This window comes from Nipponia nippon, unplaced genomic scaffold (genome assembly GCF_047370975.1).
Source record: "Nipponia nippon isolate SJK-2023a ecotype South Korea unplaced genomic scaffold, ASM4737097v1 scaffold_20, whole genome shotgun sequence".
Classification (NCBI taxonomy): domain Eukaryota; kingdom Metazoa; phylum Chordata; class Aves; order Pelecaniformes; family Threskiornithidae; genus Nipponia; species Nipponia nippon.
In genome coordinates, this window is record NW_028262337.1 from 5,276,909 (window position 1) to 5,297,100 (window position 20,192).

Sequence of the window (20,192 nt, forward strand, 5' to 3'; positions counted from 1 at the left end):
AAAATTACAAACTACAGACCATTCTCCTCAAAAGTGAAACCATACTAATGATAACTGTTGTTGTCTACCTTTATTTACTGCATAGGACTCATGCAACCTTTAATAAATAAACATTTAAGGGAAAACTAGAGTAATGCGTGTAGAGGTTCCACAGATTTCTGTTTACTTGTTTTAAATTACTCTTTCCATCTTTAAACCAGTTTAATATATATTTGACTGATTCATTTAGCATATACATTTATCAAAAGACCAAAGATTATGACCATTATTATGACTAATATGGCTTGGTCAACCAGTGCAGGCAGAAACAAGAAGATGTAGTTTCAGGTTCACGACTATTCTGAATGGTTAAATTTTGGTTCTCTAAACCAGTTCAAACCTTAATAAAAACTTGGATAAAACCAGGCTTAAAATATTGGTAGAAAAACCTACTGAAGAGTTAAATTGTTCTTAGTAAAAATCATGTGGTCTTGAAAACACTGAGGCTCTTTTCTACAAGCAACTAGATTTTCAGCCTCTGTATCCCATTTTGAAGGTTTTAAAGAGTCACCACATTTTTTTCAACCTAAGAAAATGCACTGAGCCTAATTTAGACTTATTTCTGTAGAGAGTATATGGAAGCAACAGTCACTAGTTATAGGTTTGTGCACTCCAATACAGTGCAACTTTTAACATCACAAGTATTTAACTTATCAGACTAACCCGTTCTGAACAAGAGCTGTATTTATTCCATAGCATTTTGGAAGCCTGCAGTATTTTTCTCCCCAATTATAAAAGCCTAGACTACTAAAGTTTAAACCCTCATCATCTTTTTTTTTCTGCTCCTAAAAGAAATGACATTAACAATACTAGCAGTCAGAGATTAATTTCGAATTTTCTGTGCAAAGAGAAAGTAGCAATGGCACCTTTCACATGCATATGACTACATAGAAGGGATTTTGCCTATATAGACTGTCTGCAACTCACAGTCACAGTACTGAACTCTTGGAAGGCATACATTTTACTCCCATCACCAAAGCTCCCTATATATTAGCTACTTACAGAGAAAATGGGCAGGGTGAACCCCACTGTGTAGAGGACAGTGGATGTGATGGTACTGTCATGGAACGGGTACTTGATGCTGTCATCATTACAGAAAAAGCCTCTCTGATACGGTTTTATTTTGGCCAAGTTTAGAACACCAAGGGGTAAGCCAGCTGTTGGGGGAAGGAAAACAAAAAACAAAAACAAGACATACATGTGGTTAAATCAAAAAAAAAAAAAATTATTTTTAAACATGCATGGAGGAAGCTACCAAACATGCAAGACTCAAATTTCCTAAGTATCATGCAATGCACACACTTACCAAATCCTGATTATAGAAATTTATCTCTTTTCTACAAGTCTACTTCAGCAGGACTCTGAGGTTGCCCACCCAATACAGAATTTAAGTATTATAGAGTTCAAAGTCGTTTCATCAGTAAGGTGAGTTGCCACACACTGAACAAGATTACGCTTAAGAAAAGCATTTGGCACTCACATGACTGAATAGTTATTGAGGGCAGGCTGCCTTTTGTGCCCCCTCTTTCACCACCACCCCATGGCACTGGCTTGTATCCAAATTACCAGCCTCGTTCTATACACTATAATTAGTCAGTGCTTACAGAGAACAAGACAAAAAAAATACATACAGATTTTGTCATAGTTAGGGAGTTAAAGATTTCATGCAAGTAGTTTTCATGCAGGTAAGGGCAACAAGAGAACTGCAGAGACACCAATGGGAAACTGGGACACTCTGAATGGACTGCATCTTAAGGTAATGAGATTTATACTTTAAGAGTTGCATTTACACAGCTTTTGTATACTTTAGAAGATTGCTGCATGAAAATAACGAAGTTATTAACATGGAAACTGAGACTCAGGTCTCTGAACTTACACCGTGTGACGTATTACCTATTCCCTCTCCTACAAGTTCACTTCCACTATACCGGCAGTTGTGCCAAAGAAGCCATTAAGACCTCTGACAATTACATTCAGGTCTGTAACTTATTTCTGACAAGAAGAATCAGCTAGGGAACAGACAGGGTTTGCAGGAGCAACCACCTCAGGAAATGAAAGTTTGTCATTTTACTCTTTCTCATCCCACCCCTTTCCTTTGGTCCCCTGAGCAAGTACTAGATCCAACAGTGGAAGAATTAGGCAATGCTGTAAGAACTGCAAAATCCACGAACAAAACGAAACAAAAAAGTAGATTTTGGTCTAAGACAAGGTAAAAAAGGGCAAACTAAACTTTATTTTTCCCCAACATCCATGTAATACGCAATTCTGCACATAGACACTCTATATGTAAATAAGATGGTAAGTGCAATTATTGAAGCAGAAAATACTACTCATTATATAAACAAACTGCTGTACTGAGAACAAAAGACATTTCAAAGAAGTTCACATGATGAAAGATTGCTTTGATTTCTGTGACACTTGCTACAATGACTACCAGATAAGTCACTTAAAGGGATTTTAAATAAGCTTATTCCTATATACTTCATTAGAAGAAAAGGTATCAAGAGTGAAATAGTAGGAACAGTGATAAATCCTGGCCCTTTCTTAGGGCTGCTAAGTCACAGTGCAAAAGCTCGTGAAGTGCATATTGAAACTCTCTATGTGCTTGGTAATACCCCAGCTCCCAACTCCTCTTCTAAGAAAATTGCTATGGTCACAGAAGGCAGTTTGGCAGGAATTTAAAGCCTCCTATGGAACAGAGAGGAATTTTTTCCACAAAACATCTGAAATCCTAAGGACTGTCCACACTTAGCCTTAACAACTGGGGATGCTGATGCAGCAAAGCACTTCAGCAGACACTTAGCATCCTGTATAGCAAAACTGAACAAAAATGCAAACGGCACTACGCTTGTTCAACTTTAAGCATGAAGTAGGATGATATACCTTCAAATCAACTGTATCTCAAATGTCTCTCTCCTTCCTCTTCTGTAAGGATTGAGAAAAGAGCTAGAGCTTGACAGAATGCAGATGGCAGAAGTAGCCGAAACAGAATCGCAGCCCTTCAAACACAAAGGGGACCACACTGAAGAACTCTGAAAGTTCACTCGGATCAAAAGACATTGCTGCATGTTCACATATCTGGAACCAATTTTCAGCTCCACTCAAGGCCATGGCAGGATTGCACTAACATAAGTCAGAGCTCACGTTTCCTGTCTTTACCTCTGCTATTGCATACCTAGCATCAGGATGACGGAGTGGCAAAGCCATTACCTGTTTGATACAATCCTATCTTCTCAAACAGGTCACCAGATTTTCACATGCGGAAATATTACATCCTCATGATTAATTTAAGCAGCAGTTTGTGTTTTGCAGAGCTTGATTACTTAACACCCATAAATACCTGTTTTCCAAGAAGAGCTGCTACAACTCAACACCAAGAATTTTTGTTTTGTTCAATTACATTTTCAGCCTTCCAGCTCAACCTTTTTTAGCTGATATTACTCAGTTTTTATAGTAAGATTTTGAGGTGTTTTGCTTTGGTTTTGTTTCTGGGTTTAACTTCATTAGGGTGGTTATTTCATTTTTACCAGCTGCTGAATTATGCTCTCCAAGTGCTCCAGTTCAGAAACTAGAAGACACTCCAGCAATTCACTTGCAAACGCAACAGTTCTTAGCTCAAAAATTCCAAATTTCTTGCCACCAAAGTACACAGGTTTACAGTCATGGGTCATGTGTTTTTTCAAGGAAAATTTCTTTAGGAACTGGAAGAAAGCTATTACATGAGTGTACATGAAAAAGAGAAAGTACCTTAAGTTTGATAAGCAGTGTTTTAAGTCTACTAGCAAAACAATCAGTTTGAATATGAAGGGTTTTTTTGTTGTGTAACCACAGCAGGAGAGAATTACTCACTCTAACCTAGTTAAGACAGAAGCTTGAGGTTTGGGGTTTTTTTGGGTTTCTGGTTTTTTTTTTTTTTTTTTAATTAGGGAGAATTCCTGACAGCAAGTGTGCTCAGTTTTCATTAAACGAAGAGGAAAGGAACTCAAGATTTAAGCTTTCTTTTCTTCCCATTAAATAGCCTTCCTCATGTGAAATGTGTGAAAACTAGTTTGTGAGAACTTTTACATAACCAGCAGTTATCCAAATTTTTCTGTGCCTGTACATTTAAATATTCCTCTGTACATTTTTGTTCCTTTCTACATCTGTTTAATTGAAAGAAAAGGATGCACCTTTTTGTTAAATCAGATTGACTTGACTATATTATGCAGTACTTAGAAAGTACTTTAAAAGCGTGTAATCTAGAGCTGGAATTAAGAAATGTGTTTTTACTTTCAACCATGAGATTATGGGAAGGGGGGAAGAGGAAAAGCAGCAACTAAAGGGGTCAGATGAGGACAGTTTAACCAAAGTGACAGCAAAATTGATTTGTATAGTCCATAGTAAAAGAATACAAGAAATTAGAGTAAGATGTGTAACCAACTTCCAACTGCCCATTTCCATTTTTTACATTACTGTTAGAATTCCTACTGCAATCTAAATGATGCACTGCTTTCCAGCAGTAGAGTAGACTTTGTGAAATGGTGTTTAGTTGAACATTAACCTACCCCAAACAAGTAGTAGCATTTTTACTATTGCTCATTTTACAGGGAGAGAAGACAACAACTTGTACATGTAAGCAAACAGTCCCGAAGTTTTCGCTGTAAGAGAAAAAAAAAGCCCAAATGTACATAACAGGCCTGTATTCCATCACTGGTGCCAAGCATCTCCATGACCTTTAAGCAGACTGACTGTACAGTGAGCTTCCTAAAGAATGTATGTACGTTCAGTTTCATTAGCTTCTACAAACTGGAAGAAAGGGCAACCAAGATCTAGTGAAAGATTACAAGGCTAAAAGGCAATCTTGCAGATCAACTCTCATGCCTTATCCTCTTCACAATGTACCTCTTCCTCCTTTTTACCTAGTCAGTACCAGCAGCAACCTCTGAGGGTGCTTTTCTAGGTAACTTTATGTCTTAAGGGATCGTAATGGCTCAGTTGTTATTCATATCCTCTAAAGCATGACCTTCAGCTGTAGAACACTGTTCCTTGAAGTTCCCCATGCTCCAGACTCAGAGTTGGGGTTTCTCTATTTTCTGTTAAAATTTGTCTAGTTGATCCTGTCAAGGACTAGCAACCAACAGGTTCTAAGCTGTTTTGCTAGGTAGTAGCAAGAAACAGACAGCAGTCCTCTGATCTGGTTTCTCTCCCCTTTAATTATACAGAGAAAACAACCTGATCACTCAAGTGCTCTGGAACTGGCCCACCCAAGACTTTGTAAAAGACTGGGAAGCACTTCTGTAATGCTCACACAAACAGACTCTGGCTAGCCCTGAAAGCTAGAGCAGCAGTAACAAAGCTGAACAGGAAAAGAGACTGCAGAAATTTGAAGCCTTTACCTGTGAAAGAAAGGTGAAAAAACTTCATACACATGGACAAGAATAAAAGCGCACAGGATGGAGAGGGAGTAGAGAGGCAAGACTGATATTTCAATAACTGAGCAGGGGTTGCAGGGAAGAAACAGTCTCAAGTTTTTGGCTAGAACTGTAAGAACACGGCAACACACATTTGCCTAGAGTGAAGCTAAACTAGATGAAATAGCTACACGGGGCTATGCTGAGTTCACAAGGAGTTTCCAACTTCCATTTGTAGGTTCAAGCCAGTTTTAGTGTAGTTTCCATTGAAAACCTATGGATACTTCACAGTAATATCAATAGCCTTCAGGGAACTCACATTTAATCACACTTGGCTGGACAACATGGCCTGACACAAAAGCCTGTAAGGAAGGAAGGGAAGTCCAGGCTGGGAGACTAGGGAGGAAGTCACTGCGAGAAAGGTTCTCCACCCACAGGCACAGAACGCCAAGAAAAAACAATACCCAGGGGAAGGGGGAGGTCAAGTCTTCCTTTGGGGGAACAAAAAAAAAAACAAAAAACAAAAAACCAAACCAACACAGACTGTTTAATGAAAAAAAAGTTGATTTGTTATATTTGAAATAATTTTTTTTAAGATGAAAACAGGAAAGTCATTTAAATTCCATAATTTGTCCCATAAATGGAAGGCCAAACTATGATCTTTTTACAATGTGTATAACACTGCAGTATTATTCTGATTTGTAGCATTTATCACACCTGCAACTTTGGAGTTAGGTGCTTAAGTTCAGAGGCACCGTAGTTTTTGTAAACATCCTTTCATTAACCCAGTTGGCCTCCTTATCTGTGGAAGTGATGGAATCTTCACTTGAGGCTCTGGGCCATCTTAAAAACTTGTGCTGAATTAGTGTTTCAAGTCTAAGATACGCAAGACTCCTACCTGGTCCTCAATCAGGAACTCCTTCTCAGTTAAACAAATGAATATCTAGACACTAGGAGAAAGGCAGTTACCCTTAAGAGAGACTATGGCAAATGAGAATATTCTAGCTTAATTATTAACCAAAGCTTTTCTCTCATGCTGTACTGAGGTCACAAGTTAAGTGCTAATTAAGACAAACTGTAGTAGACTAACATGAGACTGAGAAGAATTTTTATGTTTCTCTACACCTATCCTGAAAAATAGGATCAATACATTCTGCACTTGATGTGCTGACAGAAAGTCAGCTTCGGCTTTTGTAAAGAAATCTACAATTTACAGTTAAGTTGGGGGGTGTCAAACAGGAATTCTTGCTGTATTGGAGAAACAATCTCCATAAATAGAGCAAATGACAGCCTCAAAATAGATCAGTTATTCAGCTAAAGGCTGCTCATTTAAGGAAAAGGTACTTTTCATAGCTTACATTCTTATTAGAGAGATGATGCTGTTCAATAACCCCACAGACAGATAATACCATCATTCTGAGCTGAACCTATACAGCTGGTAATTACTACTGAGGGCAAAGGAGAATTTAAGTTCTCCAACTCCTACACATGTATTTTTGCTTTTATTTTTGGCCAGGACAACCATGTTTGCTTGTAAGGAAGCATGCAAGAGGTTTAAAGAAACTGAGCCTGGTCAACCTCATGCTGCTCGAGAGAGTTTGGGAGCATCTGTAAAAGAGACTATTCTTTGCAGAAAAGCAGATGTGCTGAAATTTTTTTTCTTCCATGAGCAGCCAAGAGAAAGAATCAAGACCTCTTAGACAGGAGGTTCTGGGAATACAGAAAGCTACTAAGAGGAAGAAGAGATTAAAAAAATAAGAAAGTGTTTAGACTTTTGACACCTCGAGGTGAGAGATATACAAGAGAAAAATCAATACACTATTTATTTTCAGTAGCTGAGTGGGTAGTCCACAAGTCACCTCCTAGCCACTTTAAAGGACTTTATCTTACTTTTCTACCCCAAGGAATGCAAAATACCAGCATATAATACCAGCACACCAATTCTTCTGATAACGCCAGAAGCTGTGCTAGCCTTCAGTAAACAGGATATATGTATTTAAAATTTACATTCTAATCTCTGCTACTATGCTACTTGCAACTATAGACTAATTATATTTTTATTTGTTTTCTGATCTATGATTTGGCTAGCAGGGAAGCCAGATCAGCAACCTGGGCCAGCTGAAGACAGTTTCACTCAACGACTCCATCACCATGCCCTACACTTCTGGCTGACCCAAGGCAAGGGTGGTGGAGGCAAGAAGCGAAGGAAACCTTCCTCTGAGCTGGACCAGCCTCAAGAAAGAAGAGCGCAATTTCTAGTCCAGTCATTTACTAACAGATAACTCCATGATATTCTAGTTTAACTGCATTCAACAGTTTAGCACTACATCGGAGCACTAGTTCAGTTATCCACGTTACCAATCCATTTGAACAAGTCACAACACTTGTTTAAAAATATTCTTATAGACAAGTGTATTCTCCCTTGTATCTACATTTCAGTCAAAAAACTGGACTTTTAGAAGCACTAAGTACCTGTTAGTCTAAAAACCACACAGTTGTCTCTCCTATGAGGATTTACGGAAGTATTAATACAAAACAAAAAATGCAGAAAGGCAAGACAGTAATATATCCTAGCCCGCTCTATTACTTACACAGAGAAAAATACATGGCTCAAGCGAGCCCACTGCAGATCACAAGCAAAGGCTGTGTCCTAGGCTCTGCTCTCTTCAGGGGACAGAGAAGGTTGAAGTTAGACCAGCTGATTGACAACCACCTGGAATTCATTAGCCATTCACCCAGTAGGGCAGAGGCCAATTGCCCTAATTACTGACAGACCTGACAAAGATTTAAGACCCTCAGACTAATAGCTAAAAGTAGAAGACACTAGAGGTGGGGGGGAGGATGGAAAGGGAGAGGTCAGCAGCTCCTTGTGTTGCAGTGCTGCTCATGGGGTGGAGAAGAATCCAACTGGCTGCAGCCAGAGCAAGCGAGAGTGACTTCTCCCACTATAACCCCTGCTGTTCAGGGCAGATTAAACATTTAATCACTGCTTGCATTATGTGCTCAGTATTACATTCACTGTGAAAGGCTTTGATTGTATGGCCTAGAGAATTAAAAAGCCCACAGATACAAAACCATGTACACACCCCCAAAGATCAAGATCTTCTACAAACAACCTGCCTAAAGCACAGGGCTTACAGACAGGGAAAACAACACAGAAAAAGAAACTGAACTATCAAGGTCAGCTACTGGCAAGGCAGGGAGGGATTTTTTTTTTTTTTTACTGCAGGTGACACCAACTCTGAATGTCATTTAAGACCAGTGCTCTTTTAAACACCAGAAGTTATAACTATTTTTCCATTTTAATCTTTGTTTTGTGGGAGTGCACAGCAAGAGGCTTTCTGAGTATTTCACGTATAGCTACACACCCTAACCTGAAATACCATTCAGTCTCTAGAAATATAACAGGCAATTAGTCGTTAGGAGTGTAATGCTCTTTTTCCAGTGAGTCTTACAAGCGTAACAATATTTTATTTAAACAGTCTAACAAGGTCAGGCCTTACAATGGCAGTGCTACAGAGGGCCTCAGAATTTCCATAAGATTGCCTACCTCGTCATCCACCAGAATATAGTTTTATACTGTACACACTGCTGTATGCCACCATGTTTAAGAGGAGCATTTTTAGTTATCAGAACCACATTTTTTCATGGTATGCTGAAGTTTGTAGTGTTTAACAGTACATTTTGAGAACATAAACTCTGTATTAAGCTAAATCTAAACAGAATTTTAAAAGGAAAAATGAGAATACCCTATATATTTTAGACCTATCAGAGCAATTGTTTTGTACTGATTTAGAAGACTTCCTGAGAAGTTCATTTAACCAGAACTTGTAAAAAAAATTGTACAATATTGCTCTTGATATTTGAGTATAGTGAATAATGCCACAGCATAGAAAGTCTTCCAGTACTCATATAATAGAGCAGATGTCGCTTTCCAGTTCCAGTAGAAATCATCAGTATTAGATTTGTGATCTTAGTTTCTATATATTAATGATTAGAGATTTCATTTTCTAGTGTTGATGACTGGAGTCTTGAGATCCGAGAAGAGATGGGAAGAATGACAAGAGACTGAGTCTGCAAACAGAAATACTGACCTTACTTCTATTCCCAGGTTCTCCACTAGCATTAGACCCAGCCACCATACTGGCTTGGAGTATTTTAAGTCAATACTAGTACTGCAGTATAGGCTCACCTAACAAAACAAAATTGAAGCCTTAATTTCCCTGAGTCAGCAAAAAGCTACAGAACTCACTCAAGAAACACCAAGAAAAGGAGACACTGACCAAGAAGATGATTTTTGGAATTTAATGGGGAACAGTTCCTGACTGGAGTTATTTGCAAGGCGTGTTCTCACTGCCTCCCTTATGTATCTCAGCATTAAATGCCCTCTTGACCCCTTAAGGGCCATATATGCTCTCCATTAGCTTGCTGCACATTAGAAGGTTCCCTGGTTATGATTAGAAGTTTGTTCTCTCAGATCTCTCCACCACTAGCTTCCGAATGAGCCCCTTCAGCTGAAGGTAAGCATCGTCCATTGCCCTTCATATACCTTAAAATAAGGTAGGTAAGCTTAGATGCACATGTGTTCTTTATCATCCCAGTTTCAGATAGTATCGCACCTCCTGTTAAGTTTCAGTGATGCAGTCATCTAACACTCACTCAGAACCGGCTTACAGTAATCTGCAGATCTGCAATAACAGAACAAAGTTAAAAGGACAAAAATCCACTAAGATTAATTCGAGAGAAAAATTCCAGCTTATTCTAACAGAGGCAGAAGCTACCCAAGATGCTGAAATTTGCTACGTAATCCCTTCTATGCTCAAGGCAAAATCTGAGCAAAACTCCTGTTTGGTATAGCTTCATCCTTCCCTAGGAAAGGGATCATGTAACAAAAACCTATGACCCTTCTTCTATACCAGGGCCAGCTATCACCTCAAAGCTACCTTATGAGATCAAGCAACCCCCATGTGGCCCCTCTGAAAGCAATGGCATGCTTAGTTGGCAGTGGCAGCTGAAGGGGAGGACTAAAATCTAGGCTAAGTTTAGCAAGATCCATTGTTTCATCAGCAGCATCACAGAAATAAGGCTGTATTGATATGGCTCCTGCATGCCTTTGGTTCCGTTTAGTAGAATCAGTGTTTATAGCCATTCCAAGATGGGTACCCTGACCTGACATACAGACCTTTTTTAATTTAAAATAAAGAAAAGCTTTATCTTCTGTTGCTAGATATCAAGATGCCACATGAACAGGAGATGCTAAAACTCTGTTGAAGTACAATACAAATAAAACTGAAGTACCTTAACACACTTCTGAGTCAGACTGCGTCTTGGTTACAGCTTTTAAAGGTGAATCAGCAAAGTCTATAACAGAGCAAGACCAGCCTATTAATGCTTTTTGTACTGCTTGTTTCAAATCCTGTAACTCAATGTGATAACAGAAGGAGTGTTTGGTAAGTGTACTGGACAGTTTCAACATTGTTTTTCTGTATCATATTCTACTAAAGAAGCTTACCTATGTCTATTTTTGCCTTCTATATGAACAACCAGTCTTGATTTTAAAAGCTGGACCTGACTGTGCTAGAAGGATTTGTGTACCAGTGAATCTGGCAAAAATAGTTTGAAAGACACAATGCAAGTTTATCAATAGACAGTTTTTAGTTCTGTGCCTCTGACATCAGTCTCATAGTTCTGTGTTTATAGTTCTGTGTTTATAGTTTATAGTTTAGTTCTGTGCCTCATGACATCATTCTCTCCCAGAAAGTGGGTCAACTCATTAGCAGTTGATTGTTAAACAAGAAGAGATGAGCAGAACATCCTTAATATAAGCAGCACAGTTTTCTTCACGTTTTTAAACTGCAGGACTACACCACTCTGGCTGGAAAATTGCTTGTGGGTCTACTCACAGGTGCGACTGTGCAGCTGAACCAATTAATATTTCCTGGTGTAGTGGCAACTATATTGTTCCAACAAAACAGTCTAAGAAACTGTCTCAAGGTAATCTTGCTTCTTCAGGATAGCTTTAAATGGTTTTAATTTTTGTCACAAAACTGGGCTAAAACTAGTCACTTGCTAGTCACCCATAATCTCAATTTCTAGTGTTTGTGGGGTTTTCAGTTGTCTTCAGCCAACTATTTTACCTGATTAAACTCCAAGACGGAGGAGCTTACTTTGCAAGATGAGGGACAGGGAAAAGAACCAATCCCTGGCACCACCACCCCCCCTCCCCAGCAGATACAGCAATAATCAAGCCCATACCAATGAATCTGACTTTTTTAAAGCCATACTTCTGTGGGTGGTATATCTTGCCAATAAGGTTCTATGTAATTCTGTTTGGCACTTTCTTTTTCTTTTTTCCCTCCCCATCATCCAAGGTGAGTTTGTTTTAATTCTCCTGGACTGATTCTAGAAAGAGCATTATCAGTTGTCAGGGATAAATCCAAGTCACTTGGAAGGCTACAAAGCTCCAGTTATCTCTCATCATTAGGTACTTTCCAGAGTTAGGTCACCTCTTTGTGCTACCTGCTTCCACGGCTCCAACAGTTACAGATAGAGGACTATGCCAGCTTTATCCTGGGCAACCAGTAGCCAACTTTCTACTTCCCCTGCCACCAGGGCTGTGATTGTGTGGGTTTTAGTCAGTATGAGTTCATGCCATCCAGCTCTTTAGAACTGGGTCAGTGTATTGAACCAGCTCAGCACAGGCTCAACAAGCACCCAACCAGCTACAAAGGTGAGGCAGTTATAAGAGATGAGCTATTTTATCATTTAGCTGTAGTGTGGTACTTCATTTTCCAGGGAAAATATGTCAGAAGCCCCTTCCCTCCCATTCCCTTAAGCAAAGGTCACCACCTTCACAATAAGCATGCTGCAAGAGCCATTCTGTCTGTTTCAGGTTAAAAAGTCGCCAGAACTCAAGCAGCTGGTAAGGAACCTCACTGCTGAGAAGCATCTTCCTCTATTACTCCAAGAGGAAAGAGTATAGTGCTGCGTTCAAGGTTTGGCTCTTGGGAAGGCACTAGGGTGTGAATTAGGATTTACCCATCGCCATAAAAAGCAAGTGCAATGGGGGACACTTGAGGCAGGGGTTAGCCAGAGTACAAGATACACTTTAAAAGCAATACCTGGCAGAGCAAGAACCCAATTGCTGACTTTTCACAGTGTTCATTAATCAGTTGAATTCTAACCTGAAGCTTTTCTGTAGGCTTCCTAGCAAGATGGAGAGAGTCTCTGGGTAGAGCATCTTTCTTTATGTGGGGGAAAATAAAAAGTGACTGTTGCCAAGAACAGTGACAAGGGACAGTCTCACAACCAGAGCATTTGGTCTCATGTGTTTGAGAAAGCACGGTAGGAGAGGGAAGATTTTCCCTGTTCTAGGTGACAACCATGTTTCCAAGGAACTGAGAGTCAACTTAATGAGTATCATCTTGTGGTCCCTGGTGGACAGCATCATTTGAAGACAAGCTGCTCTTTCACATTAACCTGTTACAGCTTAACAATGTATTCATGCACTAGAGAAAAGACTTAGCATCCACATGATGTGGAAAATAAGGACAGTGACACCTATGTCAGTGAGTCACAAGTAATAGGAAAGAGGCTGTTTTAATTGGGGCAATCAGGAAATGCTAACCCACATAGAAGCAGGCCTTCCTTGACTGAACAGCAATACCCTAATCATCACTGAGACAGCTGCCTTCAATGACAGCAAGAGTAAACACTCCCAAAAGGGAACAATGGCACCTAAAGCACAAACATTGTACAAGGTGTGCAGAGTGGTCCAGCCACCTCACTCTTCCAGGTTGTGTACTGCAAAAGCAAACTCACCTGTCCTATACCCATGCACCTGCTGTTCAGTGTATTGCCCTGGATCACAAAACATTCCTGCAGTCTTTAAATAGTAAGCTTAAAGTGATGTAAGCATTTAGTATTTCTGGGGTTAATTCTCATGTTCTTCTGTTTGGAAGACTAGAACTGCTCCTTCCCTTACTCAGAAGTAGTTTCGTGCCAAAAAAGATAGATAGACTGCCATAGTCTCACCTTCCCCACCACCAGCAACCTACCAACCTCCTTTTTCGCACAGGTACTGCTTGTGGCTCAGGGTGCCTCAACACCCAAGTAACAGATAAGCCCCACTGCTAGAGAATGACTGGGCAGTAGGGAAGTTTTCAGTTGGCTTCTTGAACCAGCACAGGGTAGGACATGGAGACAAAACCAAAAGAAATCCCTGCACATACACCAAACTTAACTAGATTCAACAGTAGTTTTAAATTTAACTAAGTAATTCTTTACTACTTCCAACATCTTGCAGAAGAGTGAATCAGAACAGTGAACGGCCAAATTCTTTACAAGACATTAATTTTTCTAATCCTAGGTTGTACATATTCTTGCATTACACCAGCAATCACATATTGACAAGCACACTCCCTAATTACTTGCAATAGCTTGGCAGTGATTGTACCATCAGGCAAGGGACTAAAGAAACACAGTTCTGTTGTACTGTGCACTCAAGTTAGGCATGAATTGCAAGAAGCACCGACCAGATGTGAATTGCCCCAGGGTCTAGCATCGCAGAGAATGTTTTCCTTATTGCTCCAGTCACCTCTGCAAAACTTACTTTAATCTGACTTGGTCTTAGAGTTTGGTCTAAAGGCAAACGTATTTAGTAGTTCTTCCACTGATTACATGAATATTACTATGGGTTTCCCAGCTTCATTCTTTAAGTGTTGTTTACCTGCCTTAATGAAGAAGGAGCCTAATTTGCAGTCAAACAATAGACCTGCAAAGTAGCACAGAGTGTATGTATAGTGCCTAATGAAGACACCAGCCACAAGCTAACTAAGTTATTCTAATAGGCTGCTATTTTTTTGCATGACATGGAAAGTGTAATAAACTATAAGAATCAAGTCTCAGTATCAGTGAAAAATGGTTTCATTATTGTCTAGAAATGTCATTCCATTTACACATCTGTGCCATGCTATATAAAATGTCTCTCCATCAGAAAAACAAGGAGGGAGAAGTAACAAAAATATGCAGGAGAAGGAAACCCTGCAGTCCAGGCCATCCATGCTTTCCAGTGATGGGAGAAGTTGACTACTGTCTACTGGACCGCAGAGAGTGAGGGAGCTGTTGCCTGCAGCACTGCAGAGCTGCAGACGGACATGCAGCATGCACACACCCAGCACTGCAGATCAGCACACACTCACAGAATGCAGATACAGCCTCGCTGCACTATTTAAGGACGTATACTGCAGAAATCTGCAGCTTTTTCTGTTCTTAGATTACAGATTATGAAACTAGTTAATGTTGAAACACCAGTATCATTTAGAATGAAAGAATTATCATCCTGATAAGCAAGAAAGTTTTTATTTATTTTCTCAGGGCGCCAAAGACTGCTTTCCCTGAATTCTCTCTCCCTTACTGAGCAGAAAGCAGATGAGGGAGGGCATTTCCATAAGGCCAATTAAGAGCAACCTTAGACTTCAGTTTCAGGCAACCTCACTGATCTAATAGCTTAATGCCACATAAAGGGGAGAAGTTGCTCCCTCCTGTGCTGCCTGCTCTTTCTTGATCTCTTTCTTAGTCTCTTACCTCTGCTCCATCTTGGGCACTTGTCAGACCTTTCAACAAAACCATCTAAATCACAAAAAAAAAAAAACCACAGTAAAGCTCTTTTTCCCTTCCTTCCCTTTTGGAAAACTTGTGTTGGGAGAGTTGAACTTGCACAAAGAATGGTTTGACTAAAACAGGAGTGAGTAAGTCACAGACATACACAGTCATAGTCACCTGCTTCCACTGCAGTGAGCTTATGGATGTCAGGTCACAGTAACTTGAAGTGATATCCTTTTTTTTCTGTCCAACATTGCTGAGACAATTAAATTAATTTTTCTTCCTCATCTTCACTTACTATGGGAAAGGTGCAGGCACAAGAGGAAGGAGAAAAAAAGGCAAGCTATGTATCAAGTGACAGTAAGAGTTACCTTGGGGATCGTGAGTATGCTACTGGTAGCCCTTTTTGTGGTAGAATGGGCTACCTCAGCAAGTTCAGTCCTCAACTGAAGCTAGTCTACTTAGTTTTACACTTTCAGTATGACACAGTTAAAGAAGTGTTCTCTTCGAGGCTTCATGGTCTCTTTAGTGGAGACACTAGGTATCAGGTTACCAATACCTGCAAGTCACTGTATCTGGGCAGTTACCTTGGTCATTTGAGCAGACATCAAAATGCATGGGGGCGGGGGGGGGGAGGGGGGAAGGGCTGGGAAAGAGTGAGAGTTAGAATAAAAGCCCACAATCAACAGGAACTGTTCTTCTTACAGTAAGAAAATTAAAACAGATTCCCTATTTAGACACACAGGCTTAAGACCTATGTTCTTCTAAGGGCCTGTCTCAACCACATGGGAGCCAGGGCGAAGAAGGAGAGAATTTAGCCCTATATCCAGTATCTTTCCCATTCCTACACTTATATATTTTTGTCTCAGCTAGAGTTTCACTGAAACCTGTAACTCAATGTGTTTAAAGTTGCAGGTGTCAAGAGACTTCATGATATGCACTGCCTGCATTTTTCCCCCTGCTAGTAGGAAGTAAACAAGCCCAAGGGAAAATAAAAAGTCTGTCAACCCTCCAACACACTGAGTCATCAGAGTTGGGCATCTGTGATCCAAATGCTGCATGGGGGCAGGAGGTGGTGTGTAAATCGATATTACACAGCAGGGCAAGGTCAAGCATCTATCCCCCAGGTAGTAACCTGGAGCAGGAGCAGGGGGAAACCCTCATTCTTTTAGCTGGATAACCCTCAAGTCATATGCCTCCTATAGTCTAAATTTTAATATATTTTGTTTTCCTTGATTACTCAAGATTACTTAGGATATGCATATACGCTTCAAACAGACAAACGTATATGCATAGTGCAAACTTTTGCCTAATTATAAAGATTTTTTGTAATGACAATTGTCAGGACAGACAAAACTCCTTTACTGGCCATAAAGATAGCATCTACATTTAAGCCTTGATACAGCATAGCTTCGTAAGACTTCTGATCTGAATAAACATTGCTCCTACTGGACTACATGGATCCACATCCATTCTCTAAAAGCGCTCTCTCATATAACATTTATTTAGAGCAATGCATCATTTGCCACAATTTTGTTCTTTAGTGCCATTTAGCTACAGGTACCATTGCTATTTGAAGCATCTAGCAAGATGAAATATTGCTCATTATGTTCACACTGATGCTAGAGACATCTTCAGCCAAGAGGGACTTCATGAGCCAGACCTGTTTGACTGACCACCACCCACTGAACATGAGGGGAAAGCACTGAGATTTTACTGAAGTACTGCTCTCATTTGATTAAGAAGCAAACATCCAAAACTAACACTTCTTAAGACTGACCAAGAAGCACATCTTCAGATACTGAAGACCCTTCCCAGGTTCTCAACACCCAGAGGTCCAGAGGAGTCACAGCTCTTTACAGGGTAAAGCTTCCCCTTTGCTGACTGATAGCTAGCATCATTACGCTTCACACCGTGTCATTACGTAAAAAGAGAAAGTTAATGCGAACTGACAGGCCACGATGTAGCTTCAACAGAGCTAAAGACTAAAAGAGAAAGAAGCAAGACTGGGAAGGCGCTATTATTTGGAGCACCCAGGAGAGGGGTGCGCGGCGCCGCGGCGGTGTCAGGGCTCAGCACCCACGGTCTCGTCCCACCGAGGAACCGCTCCTGCCCCCGCAGGTGTCCGTCCGTCCTCCCTCCCTGCTGCACGGACAGGAGGAGGCAAACACCGTGGTCTCACACATGCCCCATCTCGCTGTCAGCCTCAACCCAGAGCATCAGGTCAGCCCCGCTGTGGCGGCACACGGCTCCACTCCTGAAGCGCATCTCCTCCCTGCTGCACAACACCGACCCCGCCACCTCCGTCGGACACGGGGATGAAGCCTCTTCCCGCGGTGCCGGCCCCTTCCAGGGCAGCTTTCCGACCCACCAAGGGTCGCAAGCACATCCCCGGCTGCAGGTACCGACCTTCCCAGCACAGGCTTTCGCCACAAACGGCTCACAGCCGACAGAAGAGGTTAGGGAAGGAAGAGTAAGGACACCAGAGAGAGAAGGCAGTTCCAGATGTCAGCGAGTAAGCGGCAGCAGCTCCCTCCCCCCAGGTCTCGTCTCTTCTCTTCCCTTCCCTTCCTTCCCAGCCCGCGGCCCCGGCGGGCGGGGGGCCGGCAGTGACCAGATTCCTCCGGGCGAGGGGCGGGAGAGCGCCGCGCCGCCGCCGTCTGCCCGGGGCGGTGGCGAAGGGAAGAGGAAAGCGAGAGGGAGGGAGGGAGGGGGGCGAAGGGGCGGCAGGCAGCGGCGGCAGCGGCAGACAGGCACAGCGAAGGCGCAGGCTGGAAGACCCGCTCCGGGGTGGTGCCTGGCGCCGCGGGGAGGGGGAGGCGAGCATGCGATCAGCCCGGTGCCGTGCGGGGAGGGCGCGGAGCGCAGCGCCCCGGGGGCGGCTTCCCTCGCCCCCTCCGCGGCCCGCCGACCTACCCAGCACCACGCAGACCACGTCCAGCGCCACGAAGGGCAGCCGCGTCCTGTCAAACATGCTGGCAGCGCCGGGCGCCCGGCCTCAGGCGCGGCGGCGCCTCCTCACGCGGTGCGGTGACAGCCTCGGCCCCAGGGGCGGGAGCGGCGCGGAGGCGGCAGGGAGGGGCTCAGCCGCGGCGGGGCACTGCGCTGCGAGCCAATGGCGCCCGCCCGCCCCCCCCGCCCGCGATCCCGGCGCCGCCGCAACCGCCGCCTGCGCCGCGCTGCAACGCGTCGCGCTCTGCTGTACTGCGCTACTGCCACCGCCGCGGCCCCCACCGGGGCTTTAAGTCGGGCGGGGGCGGGCTGGCCGCGGCGCCTCCGCCCTCCCCTACCCGCCGCCGGTACGCCCCACCCGCCGGCCGCGCTCCAACGGCTGGCCGGGGCCGACCAATCGCGCCGCCGCACGCGCCCGGCCGGCCCGCCCCCCGCCCCGCCCCGCCCCGCCCCGCCCGTTGGGGCCGCCCCCAGGCACGGGGCGGCCCCGTCCTCCGCCAGCCTGAGGCGATGGCGGCCGCGCGCGCCCCCCGCCCGCCCCCCGCGGGGGAGCCGCGGCGGTCGCCCGGGCTCCGCTCCGCTCCGGCCGCCCGGCCCCGTCCTGCCCTCAGGCGACGCGGGCCGTGGCCGCGGAGCGCGGCCTGCCCGGCCCCGGGGGGCTGCCGGCGGGGCCAACACCCGAGAGGGCCTCGGTGGCGCTCGACCCCCGAGGGAGACGGGGGCTGCAGCCTCCGCGGCAGGGCCCCGGCCTGCCTCCCACGGGGCTGGGGAGGGGACCTCTGCTGCAAACACGGGGGCTCTTTTTTAAATTTTTTTTTTTTTTTTTTTTTTTAACAAGGGAAAAGCTGTTTCCACCTCTGGAAGAGCGTTGGAAAATTGCAAAAGAGCTGAGAAGTTGAGTTTCAGCCCAACCCAAAACAATCTTTTTCCTTGTTAAAAGCTTTTTATTTGGAAAGAAAATTGTGACCAACACGAAGAGAATGTTTTCTGTATAACCACAACTTTATTTTAACAGCATTTACCGCAAAACAGACAAATGCATTCACCAGTGTTGTTAGCGCTGTTGGGCACAAACGTATCGCTCGCGCCGCTGAGCACATCTGTGTTTCGTTCTAGGCAATTGCCGGTGGGATGGGCGGCGCTTCCCACACTCGGCGCATCAGGCATAAACTTTTGTGTGATTTCTCATGTATTCCACCCTCTAAAGCTGTAAACAGCTTCACTTTGTATTGTATCCCAAAGGCTGAATAACAGGTTTGGCAGATCAACAAGGGAAAGCAGTTCTTGAGGTGGAAATGCCTTGCTAAATAAGCTGTATCTTCAATTCAGCCATGCTGCCTAAAAAGGTACATTAAGCAGTTCCACATAGAATAAACAAGTTGCACATAGCAGCCCACACAGGAGTTCCCAAGTTCATCTCGGCGCCTAAGAAGCATCCCAGCTACAAATCGGAATGGGCCGTTCTCGAGATTAAAACGACCCTTGATTTCTGTCAGTGTAGCGTGATTTACAGAGCGCGTTTTCCTGTGCAAGTATTCTGGGATGGTCTCGCGGAGGTCAAAACTCCAGCGTTGCCTCAAAATGCAGAGAGGAATGGAACAAACTGGAGCACAACCTGGCAACGGCGAAAACTGGGCTTATCTTTGTGAGATCTGCTGCTGAAAGAGAAGTGTGCAATCTACTCTGCTCCTCACAAAGCGGGGGATTGTTCACAAGGCCTTAAATCAGGAGTAGATAACATCCCCAAAATTGCCAGATGGTTAGAAAAAACAGGAGACAAGCAATGCAAACATTCCATGCACAATTACCGTAATTGCTTTCTTCAGCCCAAAAGCATCACGTTAATCTTGTTCAGGCTAAGCAGCAAACAGCTCTCCTGATCCCCACCCCTATGCAGTAAATTAGAGACCAAAGAGATTGCGCTAATTTAAATGGATGTCTTCCCAGAAGAATGTAAGCAAGATAGTGATTACACTTAAAAACACCTGGAAATTGGGCTGCAGCAGCACAGCATTCACCAACAAGAGAAATTAATCACGCTTTATTGTCTTGCAGTTTCTACATCTCTGTTTCACCCTTGAGATGTAGCTTGCCCGGGGGAAGAGGCATCTCTGCAATCTTCTGCCAGAATTCAGGAAAGAAAGCAGTCACCCGGTTCCTCTCCAAACTTTCCATTGCACAAGGGATGTGAGCCTTGCTGTTGCAACC

General features: G+C 43.4%; 1 protein-coding gene across 2 annotated transcripts in view; it reads right to left on the minus strand.

Moving 5' to 3' along the window:
• PLPP1 (phospholipid phosphatase 1) overlaps positions 1-18,223 on the minus strand; it is a 64,674-nt gene extending 46,451 nt beyond the window's left edge. Inside the window, exons 1-2 of one of the 2 annotated variants that reach the window (XM_087759755.1) lie at positions 17,949-18,223; positions 1,042-1,196 (exon numbers count right to left, since the gene is read on the minus strand). In XM_087759755.1, coding sequence (XP_087615881.1) covers positions 1,042-1,196; positions 17,949-18,006 — 213 coding nt within the window. In that variant the 5' untranslated portion in view covers positions 18,007-18,223. The remainder of the gene's footprint in view (positions 1-1,041; positions 1,197-17,948) is intronic. The other variant, XM_087759756.1, reaches the window with a different exon arrangement.
• Positions 18,224-20,192: the final 1,969 nt, after the last annotated feature.